A 17303-nucleotide genomic window follows, 5' to 3' on the forward strand; every position below is an offset into this window, starting at 1 on the left:
TTGAGGTTTCATACAGTGAGGTTAGCCATGCTGAGTGAGTGGGAGGGGTGGTGTCCACCCAATGCATGCATATCTGCCGTCTTGCCAACAGGATGGCATAGAACAAAAAGGACCGTGCTGCCCCTGTGATGTTCAGATCAAAACCAAGAATGACAAATGGTAAGGATAAGGAAATGTTGGTCTTAGTAATTGAATCCAAAGTTACTTTGATCTTCATCCAGTAAGTGGCTATGTGGGGCCAATCCCAGAACATGTGTATGTCAGAAGCTGCTAACAGTTGGCATTTATTACAGCATTTCCCCTCTTGATATTTGGATAAGCGTAAAGGGGTGAGATATGCCCGGTGTAAAGTAAACAGGTGGTTTTGTCTAAGCCATGTGGGTTTAACCAATTTATACAGAAGGGAAAAAGATTCTGTCCACCTATCGTCATCCAATGCCGCAATTTCTCTACCCCATAGCTCCATTGGGAGATGAAAGTCCCCATCTATCTCTTCCAGTATGGACCAATACCAAAGAGCCACCTCCTTACCTCCTATCAGTTTTTCGACTAGCTGTTGTTCTAGGGGACTAATTCTCCCAGTGTTAGGGTCTTTCCTGATTAATTATCTGGCCCAGCTGCTAATTTGTGTGTATTTAAATCTTGACAGTGTCGGCCCTACTTTCTCCCTAAGGACTTCCCACGGTATCAAGATGCCTCCATATAACAATTCACCCCATCTAGAGAGTCCAGCTGTAATTAGGGGGGTCGCCAGAGAATCTTGCAGGCACAGTGGAAGCCCAGGAGAGTCCCAAATTTGAGCATGATTAGAGTAATACGCCAACCCCACTCTACGTTTAATTTGTACCCATGACTTCAGTTGTGTGGGATACAGGGGGTCATGAGTGCCTTAAAGGCACGGTGTCAGTTTATTGCTATTCAGCTGCAGGTTAGCTTTTCAGTCTTTTTAGACTGTGTGTTTGCAATGCAGCCTGGGAGCTTCCAGTGACTTATGAGAATTTCTACTGCTTTCTGAGCATTAAAACAGTTTCTAAACAATCTTTGGTGTTGTTTCTCATGTTTCTAATGCTTATTATTCATGTATGGTCGAAATTCTTCACAGCATATTTCAGCTCTGATGTTATTTGGCTGCTATTGCATGTTTTTATATATATATTATTTATATATATATATATATGTATATATATATATGTGGGGCACATATAATATAGTGTTTCCGGGGTCCCGCGCATGGACGGGAATATTCTAATGCTTATGACTATTGATGAGGATCCCCTGGAAGAGAACTTGTGGTTACAGCGCAGCCCCAGTATGCAGTCACAGTCCCTATGTCTGTTCCCAACTGGAGTTTTGAGAGCCCCACCCGTCTGTGGCCTTTCCCTATATTAATTCTAAAAGGAGTATGTTCAGGGTGTAGAAGATAATTTATAGTTATAATAAAAATAATACTAGGAACATGCTTTTTTGTGTAAGATGATGTGGCTTGAAAGTGGAGTCGACTGTCATGTTGCATGTAGATGTGGGGGGTCACAATCATTACCTGGGATGAAGCAGTCTGCCTCAGGCACTTTCTGAAAGCTACCTCGTCAGCTCTGCCTCTCATAATGTACCCCATGAAGCAGAGGAGTGTCTGATTCCCTCGCTGTCTGTCACTCAAGCGTCAGGGATGCAGATCCTAATCAAAATGTAAAACAGGCAGCAACATGAATTCATTTTCCTGACTTCTCTTGTGAAGGGCTCAGGGGCTTTGTGAATTAATTGCTTACCTCTGCTAGGGCTGGCAGGGCCCCCGAATGATGCAGGCTGTGGTTTGTTTGTTTACAATCCCACACAGAGGTGGGAGATAGAGATGTTATGAGGCGAATGCGTGACTGTTTTAATGAGCACCGTGATGCTGACAGAGGCCGCGGGGCAAACTGAAGCATCAGGTCCAAAATGAGCAACGTCTGGTGGTGTTCACTGATCCGGCAGCCCTCAATAAAATCAGGCCTGTTCCTTGATCTGTGGAAGCATGTGGTCTGGGTAGAAAAGGGATGTTTATTTGTCAAAAAGGCTGCTGGCTGGAAAAATGAATATAGGTATGCAACTTTCTCTGAAAGCACACGTTGCGCAAAACACCTCCCACACAGACACCAGTACAAAGTAACATATTTTCAACCAACGCACACCCAACAGAGCAATGTGCTACCTGTCTACCAATCAGATTCACGTTTTTATATAGTGCTGCTCTACCGGCATAGTGGCTGTTACTGTGCTTTACAATACAACTATAGAGAACGAATTCTCTTCACAAAATGACGGTCAAACACTAAAATGAGAACAGCGAGGAGTGTAGGGGCCAAAGAGAGGAGAAAAACAATTAGTCAAAGTGTAATATTAATATCAGTTTGCTGGTGAGAGCAGATGGGACTAGTGAGATGAAAACTTACTTGGGCAAAACAAGTAACCCTCAGTATCAAGGACTGGGCACTGAAATAAGGCGCGGACTAGTACATCACTGGCAAGCCAAAACATTTGAGTTTTGGAAGATTGGATATTGGGATGCTCATTGAAACCTCCATTTCAGGAAGCACACCTCACAGTGTTTGTTGGTACCTTCATTTGGTTATGTCGAAGGTGGCAGGCAAAGATGAGCCTGAGAATATGTAGGTGAGAGAACTAACTCAATACAAGAGCACACTTGAATAAAATGCTCATAGCAGACTGTAAGAACACTTCTCTTCCTCCTCCTTACGAAGAGTTTTCTTCAGCCCTGAACAAATGGCATTTTAATGCAAGGTGTACTTTCTAGATATAGTAAGAGACTCATACGGAGATTCCTCCATAGTGAAGCAGCAGAATCAAAGACATATCCATCAACAAACGACTGGGGGAAAGCATTACCTTTTATATATTTTCTTGAATTTAGACTTTGTATAAAACAAAAGACTAAATACTAGAGTCTAATTGGAAGATCAAGATAACACATTTTCAACCTTTTGACCAAAATACCGGTAATTAAATGCTTTCCTTCATAGCAGATCTGACTTCTTGGCTTCTTTTTTAAGAAATACGACTAATCAAAAGCACAGTTAGAGAAAAAGAGTCAACTTCTGACAACGGCGCAGTGACCTGCCAGTCCCTACAACTTTCTGCCAATCCTCACTGTGGTTAAGTGATAGAAAAAAACATAGGGGGTCGAATAAAAGATTTGGAACAGGTAGTGACAATATAGTGACCATCTCTGGTTTAAAAATATCTAACAATAAAAAGTGCATTCACCTTAAATAGAAACCGATCAAAAAATTCCACATAGCATTAAGAATTGACTCAGACACACCAGGAAAATCCCTCCAAAAAGGAGCACAAATAATGCTTTATGACATAGACCAGGTGATTATATGTAATTTACTTTGTAACCTATCACTGAACCAGGGTTCAAAACCATAATCTAAAAGCAATGCCCACAATGCCCGATCTTTGATGACGAATGACATCTTCTGGTACCTTATTAGAAGGGAGTATTTGCGAGATTATTCCATTAAGTGTCATGTCTTATCACCAATAATGGGGTTCAAAGGCACATGTTTCTAAGGGCAGGTCTAATACTGCTTAACTGGACAAGGGTTAGTTAATGAAAGAAAGAGTCCTTGAAATGTTAGGAAGATATGCATTGAATTTATTTTAAAGTTGGTATGTCCAGATGCATGAAATTTATTAACACTCAAAGTGTCAAAGTGGATACATACACATACTATTCCAGTTAAAGCAGAATCCTGCAATTTATGACAAGGGTCTCTCTCTAATAAAACCCGGCATCAACTTTGAAAGGTTCTTCTGTCCCCCATCAATGCTAAAGAATGTTTCCAAGGGCTGAAAACCTTAGGAAGTCAGCGTTCATGAAAAATGTAAGACCACTTTACCTTTGTGCGTGCCCGCTACAGGGCACTCCCTTACCTTATATGAGAGAAAGGGGGTTTCACCCTAGGTATACAAGAGGAAATAGCAATACTTTTCATAACGGGAAAGATCATCCTCTGTGCAGTTGTGAAAATACTGAGTAACTAATTGTGCAGGGTTGGCCAGGCAGCCAAGACATGGCAGCAGTTTAGCACCGCACCTGGCCTCCTTCGACCTCCACCAACACCGTCGGCCTCTAATCTGTCTAGGGCTCCCCCCCGGCCAGCTAGGGAGCAGCGTTGCATGCTTGAGGTGGAGGATTGGCCCACCGAACATAATGGCATGAGAGCACAGAGCTCTGAGCAGCGACGTGGAAGCACCAATGCAGGTGCAAGGAATGAAAGACTTGTCCTCATGAGGGCCAAGGGGGACATTTGTTCCCTTAATGTAGCCGGCGGGAGCCCATGCCTTAGTGTGTGTCGGGCAGTGAGTGGGCTCCTGGGAGTGAGGGAGGCCAGCTGCTGAGCGGGCTGGGATCTGTGCCCTTTCCCTTGCTTGCCAGGCTTGTTTTGACAGTGGTGGTGGCCTCGCAGAACCCGGGAACATCATGCGGTGAAGCCCAGAGTGCCTGGAGGGGGTAGGGCAGGTTGGCTGCACCAAAACCATATGGGCAGAGAGTGGGTTGCCCTCCCCTTCTCTTTTGCTATATCACAGAGGAGTGACTGTGCATTAGTGGGGGGCCTAGAGACTGGAAGTGCGAGAGGGGCCACCTCCAGCGGTGGGGTGTGTGACTGAGGGCCCACCTCTATAGGGACCCCAGATGATGGCTAGCTGGGGTGCTTGCATGTCTTTGTGTAGCGGAGACTGGTGTCCCTTTCTGCTCCAGGAGGCAAGCGGTCCCGGGTCCAACCTGTGATCTGCAGAGAGGACCTGCCCCAGCGGCGACGGTGGTGAGTCGTGCCTCCTCTTCCTCCCCCCACTGGCGATTGGTTCGAGGATTGTGGGTAGTGGCGCTTGATTAGCGAAAGCATAGAGTTGAGGACCGGGCTGCAGATGCTGCCCCCGCCCCCTTTGGGAGAAGCGGCCCAGTCCCGCCGACCCTTTTGCACTGACTGATGGGCAGAAGCATGGTCTTTGGTTGTGCTGTAGGGCCTCGCTCCACCCCATTCCAAAGATATCAAGTTGAGGGGCTAGTGAACTTTCAGTGCTGGTGGTGGTTGAGTGATCAACAACCGACTATATGTGCAGCTTTAGTTGGATGGACTAGGCCCCTTCATTCTTACAGTGCTTGGCCCCGGTGGGGTGCAGCTCCATTGGATCATGGTACGGGCATAAGGCCAACAGCGCAGACGTAAAGCAAGATAGAAAGATTTACCTCCAGGGCCCGGTGGGGGGCACAGACTCTACCCGGTCCCCCTCTGGGCAGGGTGCACAACACCCCCCTGACCTTACTACTATTTTTTGGCCGATTCAAGACTCCAGAGAGGAGGTGGAGACTAAGGTGGGTGAGGTCCAGATTAATGTTTCTCTCCTACGCAAGGTCCTTCGGAATGTGGCTCACTGCATCACAGAGGCTGAGACCTGTGTCTTTTCGGTGGAGGATGAGTTGGTGATGCATGGAAACAAGTCTCCAAGCTGTTCTCCTCTATAGCAGTCCTTGAGACTTGTGTGGAGCATGCCAAAAACAAGTCATGTAGGAATAATCTCCACTTTGTGGGATTTGCAAAGGGCATGGAGGCGTTCAACACGGAGACACATATGGAAAACTGGCTGCGTTTTTGGATACCGTGCATTCTCCCTCATTCGCTGTGGAGAGGGTCCATAGCGGGCTGGCCTAGATACCCCCTTCTGGGCCCCCGGTGCGCCCATTGATTGCTTGCCTGTTTAACTAGCGGGATCAAGATGCCATCCTCCGTGAAGCCCAAAAACAACCAGACTCATGTTTTGAAAACACTTGTATCATGATTTTTCCAGACTGCACAAGGGAAGTGCAACAGAGGTGGTACTCCTTTGATGACGTTAAGCAGAAGCTTCGGGACCTCAATTTCCCCTATATGTTGTTGTTGCCAGCCCAGCTGAAGGGACTTTTTAACTCCATAGCAAATGTTTTTGAAACACCAGAACAGGCATGAGAGGGGCCACAGAACGGGTGGACATTACTCGACGGGGGCAAGCGGGGACCTTGGAAACTGAGATGCCGTACAGGGCTCTCCATCAGTGCCTGCTGCCCCACCAAGGGAGATGCTTGAGGTTTTGGAAGACCCATGTTGCTGTCCACAAGTGTGGAGCCTCTTTGGAATCCGAAGTGGAACAGGGGGCTGATGGACAGAAATCAGGTGGTGGACGGGCCCCTAGGTCCGATGGAGTTGGCAGTGGGGAGGGCGCAGACGGGTGGGGGTAGTGTAATGGGGGTTTTGTGCTTTTTATGTGTTCACTGTTATTGTACTGTTTTGGAACTGAAACTAATAAACACATTTTAAAAAAAACACTAATAGTGCATCCACCTGCTTTTTGCCCAGTTTGGATTTGCATCCAGGATGGGCAAGACGCAGGAGAGCACTATATTAAAATTGTACCAAGCGAAGTGTGTATCGACCAGTAGTATGGTGGGATGACCAGTGTTTTGTGGAAACTGCACCTCTACAGCCTGTTGAAAATATATTTTGTAGAAGATTGCTATGCTTTCTTCAGCATGTTCTCTCATATATTGTTAACCAAGAGTTAGGGATCCATCACCTTTCAGCTATTGTGGGCCTGTGTCCGCTTATGGGGTGGCTCACAATCTGGACTAGGACAGAATGCAATCTAAATAGATTGGTTTTGCAGGAAAACATCTCCTTGAACTGATAAAAATCTATCCCATGGCCGAGGTATGTTAGCAACAAGGACATCTTATGGATTTCAGGAGCCCTGGACCAAACCTATTTTGGAGGCCCATGTTCCCAACAACTTTGAATTTATGATCCGTTTTCAGCTAACTCACACCATTGATCATACCTTAAAAGTTAAGCAAATATAAGAGAAAGCAGAAAAATATGATAGTCAATTGCTTATTTAAAATCAGCACCCGTACCGTTTACTATCCCTCATTCTTTCAAGTTGAATTTGGATTGCCTTGATCCACTCATAGCACACACATTGGCATTGAAGTGGACCATAGGGCAGCCCTGTATGAACTGTTGTATACTTGCCAACATTCTGTGATAAATTAACGAGGGCCCCTATCCAGACCAAATAACAAGGGCCCCCCTTGGAAAGTGGGGCCCTGGACCAAGGCCCACTTTGCCCATGCCTTAAAGTGTCTCTGGTTAGCAATTCATTCTGTAAAATTGGAAGACGACAACTTTTTGATAATCCTGATAAAATCATGATGGTGGACCTGTTGTGGGCTCTCACACATTACTTTCTGTGGCGACAATCAATAAGAGAAGATGAGAAGCTATTTAAACCCCGGGTCCTGAGTTATGTCCTTTTGCAGGGAACATTTTCACGGAATCTTATCTTTTATCTGTAACTAATGGTGATCACTATTTTTTTAACACGTTTCTGGTATAATTGGGCATATTAGTTACTGATGATCCCTAATCTTAACATGAACGAAAGATACACCAGTCCTTGAAGTTGCGATAATATGTCCCCTCAAGACACAATGCACTTCCTTATGTTCTGTAGGTACTACAAAAAGTTACGCCTGGATTTTATTGTGCCTCTTTGAAGGCGTGGTAGTTTTACCTAGGCCAGCCCAGCCCTATTGCACTTGCAATTTCTAACCAATGCTTATATGGGCTTTTCAGTTGCTAGTTGTTTAGCTGCCGCTGTCAAACACAGAACAATCTTGCTAGGATACACTTGATGGGATTTAAATTAAATCTTTTCCTGTTGTTTAATAGTTTATAAATTTTAAATTAAATCTTTTCCTGTTTTTAATAGTTTATACATTTTTGTTGTGTAATTCTATCAAATTGTTCTTTTTTTTATTTATGTGTTTTTAATACATTGTTAGAAGAATGAATTGCTTTTATGCACCTTTTATGGCTAAAAATCTTGTAGCAATAAAGAGGAATATATTGATTGATTGAGTAAACACGACCCAGCCTCTGAAGGGTGAGAAGAAAAACCTACAGAATCTGAAGAAAAAGATCTCCACACCACCATGGGACTAACAATAATGAACAAAAACAATAACCTTACAGCACAACCCACAAACTCAAAAGGAGAGAGAGAATAAACCACTTGTAATCCATTGAGATATGAATAACCCACATGGAATATTTGACTTTAAAGAAGATTCCTCAGGGAGCCCAAAGGACACATTATGAGGAAACAGAAGTCAAATAATTTCATTAAATGAGCTTATATAAAAGGAAATTGTGCCTTCTAGAGTTTCTAAAAGAAACAATACTTCCTCATAAACAAAGACATTGAATTATGGTGTGCATTTTCACTATACTAAAGGGTATTACCTCGATCTATGCTTGCTAGAAGGATTCTGGATGCCAACATGTACCACTCCATCGCTGGGCACTCGACCTCCAAACCACACACATAACTCTTGTAAAACACGGCTCTCTGTGTGTGGAGAGTATAGCAAAGGCTCTGCACGGCTCTGGCAGTATAGGGCATTCAAGGAGTGATGGTCTGTGAGACAGGCCAGCTGGGGGTCAGAGGGTCCGGAGATGTCTTGCCACGTTGTGGAGGCTCGTGGCCCTCTCAAAGCAATGGCCAGAACTGGTGGCAAGTTTTTCTCAGGTTGGTTTATGTAAGACGAAGGCACATTTTCTGTAGAAGAATTTTAAAAAGATAATATCAATAAAAAGTCAACATTTTGGTCAAATGTATTTTATGATGATTTTCATTAAAAAAAATATTTTTTAATTGACTGATTGACTGAATGTAAACAGGATAATTCCAATAGGAAGTCTACATTTTTGTCATGTAGTCGCATGCTCACATAGTGCCCACAGTTCGAACGGCTCCTCCAAGTCCCCAATATTTGGATGCATCTTGGACTATGCTGCAGCATTTGATGGAGTGAACTGACAAATCCTATTGAAGAAGCTAGCCAAATGGGGTATCCACCATCCCTTAGTAAAAGCAGTAATCTCCCTCTACTCGGACACGTGGGTCCATGTCAAACTTGGCCAAGGGAACAGGGTATCTTCAAATCCTCCACAAACGTTGTATTAAACAAGGCTGAGTATTGGCCCAACTATTGTTTAACCTCTATACAGCAGACCTAGGGACTGAAATTGCAAACCTTAAATCATTTATCCCTAGGATTGGTACACACAAAATTCAAATATTACGATACGCCGAAGATTTAGTAATTCTGTGCCAGACAGTAACAGGCCTACAGCAATAGCTGGACCAGCTGGACAAATATACCCAGAGCAACATGTTGGCAGCAAATGCAAACAAAACAAAAGTATTGGTCTTTGGGCAACATTAAGAGAAAACAAAGAAAGTCTGGAAATTGTGCCCAGCCAGGACAGCATATGCTAAAACAAGTAACTATCGTAACAACTGGTAGCTGATTCTGATAACACACACCCCTAAGATCTATGGAAAACAGAGCACAAAGGTTAACATTTGCCCTCTGCAAACTAAATGTATAATTGTATAGTCCATTGGCAGAGGATATTATTAGAGTCACCAAGGTCAAACGAATTCCAACCATCTAAAATGGATTCCAAGCTAGATACATTACAGTTACATACAAAAGGGTATTTCAGCTACCCTCTTACATCAGACATGCTCAGATATGCCTGGAATTTGGATTAGCAAAACAAAACTAGAATGTGAATCCCAATTCCTCAAGTATTACTACCAGATATTCCAAGCTAAACTAGGGTCACTGAAGGCAGTACAGCAGGGTCATTTTAATGGCTGAGCCAACAACTGGATCAGATACTTAAATCTGGCATGCGCTGACTTAGCCCTTGACCAAGAAACACTAAAAGACAACAAACTGCTATACTCAGCACTTAAGCAGTTGTTAAAAAGAAGAGGCTATGGCGAAATCCAGGGAAGCTGATAAACAACAGGAACAGTTTAAATGTTTCCTTCCTACTTATGCAACTAAGTGCCTACAACATCATCTGAAAGAACTACTAAGCAGTGGATGCAGGAGAGGTATTATGGCTGCAAGATTTTTGGCTCTCCCAATTAATGACCTTCAACCCCAGTGGAGGCACAGCTCATCAACAACCTTGAAGTGGTGTGTGTCCCCTATAGGGCTCACTGTAGTTTTTCTTTATATTAGCCTACCTACATACACAATAGGCCGCTTTTGCTCACCACAAGTTACACAGTAACACACTTATTTTTGTGCCACACTGTTATTTTCTAAATAAGCTGCACATGTTTTGTTATTGAGTTTTTCTGCTGGGATTCTGTCTATATATCGTGCAAGGCCAAACAACACAGTACCATGTTTTTCTCACAGAGCAAGTCTTATCATATATGCCCGGATTTGCCATTCTAAAAACAGAGCAAAATGAGGCTTGGAGAGAAAAAGTCCTGAGACTAGCGAGCTGTGCGCCTGAGATGTAGAACAACTAGTCTGGGGTCCAGCACTAATCCCAGAGATCTTCAGTATAATACTGTGCTTTCATAGTAAGGGTAGGCTTAGGCTGATTTGTCATTCGCTATGACAGGGCTTTTCATTGTGACAGTTTATTAATTGTGCCAATCACAATATGGACTTGCATATGTCTCCTAATTGCAGCTCAGTTTCTTCATGAAGAGCACTTTAGTTTCATTAAATACTGTAAGCTTTCTTCGGGTCTCTTTCCCTTTATTGTGGGCTGCAGTGAGTGAGAGAAATAAAGGTGATCGCCTGTTACTGTGACTCCTGAGAGAGTTTAGAGTGTTGTCTTCTGGGGTGCTAATTTATCTGTCTGTTTGGAAGGTCATGAGGGCAGATAGAGCACTATGAGTTAGTCTGGATTTGGGCCCATAGGTACAGCTGTAGCATGAAGACGGAGTCCCTACATACTGACAACCTGTGATCACATGCATAGTTCTGTTTCTCAGCAGAATCCCTGCAAAGTACAGATTTTGCAGTTATAAGAAAGAATCCTTCATTTATTTACTTCTCTGCTGCCCGAAATTTGGGAATGTTAGTAGCACCCTACTGAAACTTCTTTTTTTACTACATGGAGACTTAACTTGTAAGGAGGCCATATTACTATGTCTTAATTCTCCTGATATCAGGGTCTTGGCTTGCTATGGGAATTTTCTTTAAATAATTTAAACTGATTTAAGAATGAGAGCCATTGCAAACTCATCGGTTTTTAAGGGTTATTTACCATAAGATCTCAATTTATGGGTGTTAAACATATATACTAACCTACTACAAAAGTTACATTAGTATACTAGGTGCACTACTACTGCGTGCTACTACTGGCTGTGTGACTGTATCCTTGTGTGTATGGATGTGTAAGAGGCCGCATGGGTGTCTAAGTGGGAGTGTAAGTACCTGTGTGGGTGAGTGAAATGCTGTGTGAGTGGCTGTATTGGTGAGTGAGTGGGTGACTCAGTGGCTGCATGTGTGAGTGAGTGGCAGTGTGAGTGGCTCTAAGGGTAGGTAAGTAGGTGCGTAGTGGCTGAATGGCTGTATGAGTGAGTGACTCAGTGTGTAAGGGGCTGCATAGGTGAGTGAGTGGCTGTTTGAGTGGGTGTTTGGGTAACTGAGCTGAAGTGTGAGTGCCTGTATTGAAGAATAAGTATTTGTGTGAATGGCACTATGGGTGAGTGAACGGATGTGTGAGCACTGGTATAGATGTGTGAATGCATATATAAGTGGGTGTGGGTGTGTGAGTGCTTGTATGGGTGAATGAGTCGCTGTGTTGAGAGGTTGTATGGGTGAGTGAGTGGTTGTGTGAGTGACTGCATAGGTAATAAAGTGGGTGTGTGAGTAGCAGTATGGGTGAGTGTGTGCCTATGTGAGTGGCTGTACGGGTGAGTGACTGGCTATATGAGTGGCTGCACGGGTGAGCGAATGGTTATATGGGTGGCTGTATGAGTGAATGAGTGGGTGTGCGTGAGTGCCTCTATGGAGGAGTGAGTGGGTACGGGAGTACTGGTATGGGTCTGTGAATAGGTATGTGACTGGTTGTGATATATATATTAACTATTGCCAGCCACCCGTAGGTAGTTATAGGAGGGACCACGTTTCCATAGAAAAAGCGTTTTTTGACTTGCCTATACCTTTGATGAAGTTTTACAAATCGTCCCGAAATTTCCCTCAAAAAGTGTGCCGTGATTCTAGTTGTGTATGTACACTTTCGTGGTGATTCGTGAAGCGGGGGATGAGAAAAAGGGAGATTAAAAAAGTGTGTTGCCTATGTTAATTCCCATGGGGATTTTAAACATGACAACAGCCCGAACTGCTGCATGGAATTGCACCAAATTTGGTAGGAAGGTGGCTTTTGGTACAGAAAGCATGCTTTCTGTTATTTGGTGTTAATCTGTTCAGCAGTTTTAGAGTTATTAACATAAAACCAAATTTGGATAACTAGAGACGGGGATCCTTCACGAATAATGACAAGCTCGTGCAGAGATCTGTAGAGCACCGATTGGCTGCCAATAGTTGAAGCAGCTAGTGTTGGTAGCCTAACTTTCTAGCCTTGGTCCTGGGGTCCCAAAGGGACCCCGGCAAGACAAAAAAAAACATTTTATTTTTAATTCACAGCAAAAATCGCAAATATTTATGAATATAGCAGGAGGCATGAAGTTAATTTAAACAAATGGAGGGGGTGAACGGGGCCCACCTCCAAGGATTTATTAATGCCCTTGTGGACCAACAGCACCTCCCCGGGGCCAATCACAAATTTAAGCGGGGATGCACCGACTCCCCCTCGACCCCACGTACCACCACCTCCAGAGGGCTATGTACAAACAAAAATATATGGGGGGACAACGCAGACTTCCTCGGGCACCACCACCACCCTTAGGCTAACACAAACAAAAAAAAGGGAGTCAGCGTGGACCCCGACCCCAGGGACCACCACCACCCCAGGGCCAAATACTTTTTTAATAAGAAGGGGGTACTGCCCCCCCCCCCCCCGACTGGGCCATATTCAGCCCCTGGAACTACCACCTCCTGGGCAGGCTCTAGAATATCAAAGGAAGGGGGCTGTGCAGTCCCTTTCCAGGAGGCATATATGGTCCTCTGGGCACCATCTCCTAGGGCCTGCTCCTGCTATCCCCGGAGTTACCCATGTTTGGGAGATCACAGTTTGCTTTTGCTTGGCAGAAGCTGTGACAGTTCCCGCCAAACTAAAGCAAACACTCTGCTTCCAGCAAGCGGGGGCTGTCAAACCGCTCCTTCTTGCTGGAAGCAGAGCTGTAATCTCTTTCCCTACCCGCAGACGTGCTGGCAGGGAATGAAATTAAAGTACTGCTCTTGAAGGCAGGGAGCTGCCTATCCAGCAGCTCCCTGTGTGCAAGAGCAATACCAGCTCCTGCTGGAGGTAGGGAGCCATCAAGGAATGTGGGGCATGCAGGCTCTCCCAGCGGTCTCCAAAGGTGCAGACTGGGTGCCCTGGATGTGCTCCAGGGCACCCAGCATGACAAGGCCAGGCAACGGAGAAGGGGTCACCGGAGTTAAAAGTGGCCCGAGAGGGGGGCTGTGCAGCCTGCCTTCCCAAATCAATTGTGGCCGGAACCCAGGGGAAGGGGTCCCTGGGGTCAAAATTGGGACGGGGAAGGGGGGCGCATGCCCACCTCCCCATTTTACCTAATAAAATGCTAAGGTCTTCCCCGTCTTTTCCCATGTTGATGGACAGCTTAACAAAAGGCACTTGAGCGTGTTTCCCGACAATTTTGGTGACGTGTTATTGATACCGAGAAATACGAGGACCTATCCACCAAAGAAGCACTTACTTCATTTAGTTTAGAGGTAGCAGCTCTCTTTGATGGAGATTCACCTCTTTGCAGTCTGATCGTCTTCTCTCGACAATGATTCATATTATCACAGATTTGTGGATGAAGATGCTGCAGGAACATCACATTGGACAAATTAGATGCACACAAGGTCACCGGAAATATTACCTTGTGGTCCTTTATGCAGCTGTAGTGCAGAATATGTATGAGACCTTTGCCCAATGAGGGAGCCTTACTAATTAACCAGATGAAAGTACTCCAGTTGGGTAGACATTTCCTGAAAAACTGGGGACTCTTCTTGGAAAAAATGAGGTTTGATTCTAGGCATGGTGCTAAATTCACAAAAATTAAACCTCAACAGGAAACACTTGCAAATATAAACGTAGCAGGTGCCCAAGTTGAAGCTCCACTACAGAAAGCACAAACATGCATAACTTCTTTGGCTTGATGAAGACAAATCAAATGTATTTCCTCTCGTATTCCACGTTGAAAAACAATATGAAATCCTTAATGGAAGTGAATGCATCATTGATCTAATGGAGCACAATCTGATCTGTAGTGACTGTGAAGAGTGGTTTCTTTCTTGTTGTCTCCTGGTGAGAGAAGAGTCCATAGTTATCCCTTTTAAATTCACTAAGTATGCAAATGCCCCAAATCCATAGGGTCTCTCACATAACCACTCAGAAACACACACAGGCACTCATACACCCACACACAGACCCACACAGGCACTCACACTCCTACTAACAGACCCATACAGCCACTCACAGACCCACACAGGCACTTACACACCCACTAACAGACCCTTAGCACCACTCACACACCCACTCACAGACACACAGGCACTACCACACTCAGACACAGACCCACACAGGCACTAACACACCCACTCATAGGCCGAAAGCACCACTCACACACCTACTCACTGATCCAGACAGCCACTCACACACAGACCCATAGTGCCTCTCAGACCCAGTCACAGACCCAAAAAGGCACTCACACATCTACTCACAGACCCAGACAGGCACTCAGACACCCACTCACAGACCCAAACAACCACTCACAAACCTATACTGCCGCTCACACACCCATTCACAGACACACACAGGCATTTACAGACACATACAGGTACTCACAGATCCACACAGGTACTCACATACCCACTCACAGACCTATAACACTATTCATAGACCCAGTCAAAGACCCTCACATGCACTCACACACCCAGAGGCACTTGTACACCCACTCACAGACCCACACCGGTACTCACACACCCACAGCACCAATCAAAGACATGCACAGGCACTCACAGACCCACACAGACACTCACACACCCACTCAGACTCATAGTGCCATTCAATGACCCAGTAAAGACCTACAAAGGTACTCCCTCACCCACTCACAGACCCACACAAGCACTCACACTCCAACTCACAAACCCATACAGCAACTCATACACCCACTCACCAACATATACAGGCACTCACACACCCACTCTCAAAGTTTACAGGTTACAGATAGAAAATCAATTCTTTTTAAACTCTGATTTTCCTTGAAAAATACCCAAGGTTGCACGTACGTTATAGTTAGGAAACAGAATTTTTAAAAAATGTAGAAATTCAATGAAAAAACAAGGGATACAGGGATGTTATAGTTAGGAAATAGAATTACAAAAACCATAGAAATTCACAGAAAAACCCAAAGGTTATAGGGACGTTATAGTTAGGCACAGATTTCATATGTACAAACCATATAAATTCAGCAATTTTAGTTACCTGAGCTAACTTACGCCCTTCAATGCACTGCTTATAAACTCACATATTACATCACTAATGACATGGTTAATGCTATCACTTGAACACATCTCAAATGACATCACTTATGACATCATCCACAGAACCCCTCACACCCCTTAGCAGGTTTCATATACCCACTCCCACACAACCATTCACAAAACCATTCACAGACACATACAAGCACTCACACACCCACTCACTGATCCATAGAGCAACTCACACATCCACTCATCCATAAATCAACTCACACAACCACTAACATTATGTTGCAATTTCACAGCAACACTTATTTTAAAGATGAGGGGGACCCCAGGACCAGAGCTATGGGGTCAGGGAATTCCTACCTTGCCCCTTTTTGCTTCTACAGGCACACCTGAAATTAGTGACCATTAATGTGCATAGTTCGAAAGTATCATCCAAACTGAAGTTGAGGCTCTGGAAAGTACTTGAGGCACAGCATTGATTCAGGAGATACATTTTCTACACAGTGAAGGCAAAGGCTGTAATCTAGGGTTTTTCCTCTCCAATTCCACTTTTGGTATTCTTTGAACAATAGGGCCGTGGCCAAACTGGATAAAAGAAGGGTGAGTATGGACCTCCATAAAGTCCATAGGTATAGAAAAAACAGGTTTGTGGTTATAAATGCCAATAGATGGCCATGGTTAAACCTTTGTTTCACTACAAACACTAAATGAGAGCCTGGGGATGTAGTGGACATAGTTCTCTAAGGGGTCAAAAGCCATGTGCAGTATCTTTTTGCATGCCTCCCCCTTCCTTCCCCCTGGGACTATGGTATTACAGAAGGGCCTGAAGTGGCTTGTACCACCCATCCTGTAGCACAGATCATGCCGGGACTAAAAGAGTACCAGCAAGATCCCAAGGGAGTGTTCCCTTCTTTTTATGTGGGAGTGGCCCCATGCAAGTGTGGGAATCCTTAGCTTCAGCGCTTGTGCTATATTAGTGACAGGTACTGAGAGGCCAACAGAGAGCACGCATGCATCACACAGAGGTGGCAGACAGTCAGTTCTCTACCTGAAGTCACACCTTCTGAAGGGAGAACAGAGATCACCCACGCATTTCCCTGTAGCAGAGTATAGGCGTTCATGCTTATGACTGCAGAGTGTTCTCCCCCCCCCCACTCGCCCCTCTTTGAAACACAGGCTCGGCTGCTGCCTGGAGTGAAAGGTAGACTGGCGGTTTCAAAGACTGGTTCACCTCTCACTAATGTGCTTTTCAGCAAGGAGATGCTAATTAGCACCTGTACTCTGAATAGTAGTGCACTTGTTGTAATATGGGGCACTCTCATGGTCTGTACCCAGTGCATCCAATTAAAAGTGTACCTGGCAGAAACGGGGGCAATATGTCCTATACATAATAAGGTCCCAGTTGTTATTCTGCAGTGTTATGCTCCTCGTTATCTAAGGGCTCTCAGTGGGTACGCGGATTATTAGAAGAGACTATAATGCAGTGCAGCTCCCATAAGCCACTCCTTGACGGAATCAAAGACTCAGTCCTGAGGTTTACAGTACCTTCCAAGTATGAGACGTACTACGATTGTCACTCCCATGTCCATTGGGGACATTTGGATATCCTAGGTTGGACTATTTCCTGATTGCCCAGTAAGTATGAATGTGGCCATATCATTTATGATCGCAAGCAAGGGCCTTTTGGATCATAAAACATTCCCATTGCACCTAGGTTTGGAGGGCCTCATGAGATCTGACTTTTTATACATAGGCC

General features: G+C 44.6%; 1 protein-coding gene across 1 annotated transcript in view; it reads right to left on the bottom strand.

Annotated features, from left to right (window-relative positions):
• The window catches only part of DNAAF8 (dynein axonemal assembly factor 8), a 1006155-nt gene that overhangs the window by 553589 nt on the left and 435263 nt on the right, over positions 1 to 17303 (bottom strand). Inside the window, exon 15 of the mRNA XM_086939618.1 lies at positions 8343 to 8658. Within this exon, the coding sequence (XP_086795744.1) occupies positions 8343 to 8658 (316 nt within the window). The remainder of the gene's footprint in view (positions 1 to 8342; positions 8659 to 17303) is intronic.

Source organism: Lissotriton vulgaris, chromosome 10 (genome assembly GCF_964263255.1).
Source record: "Lissotriton vulgaris chromosome 10, aLisVul1.2, whole genome shotgun sequence".
NCBI lineage: Eukaryota > Metazoa > Chordata > Amphibia > Caudata > Salamandridae > Lissotriton > Lissotriton vulgaris.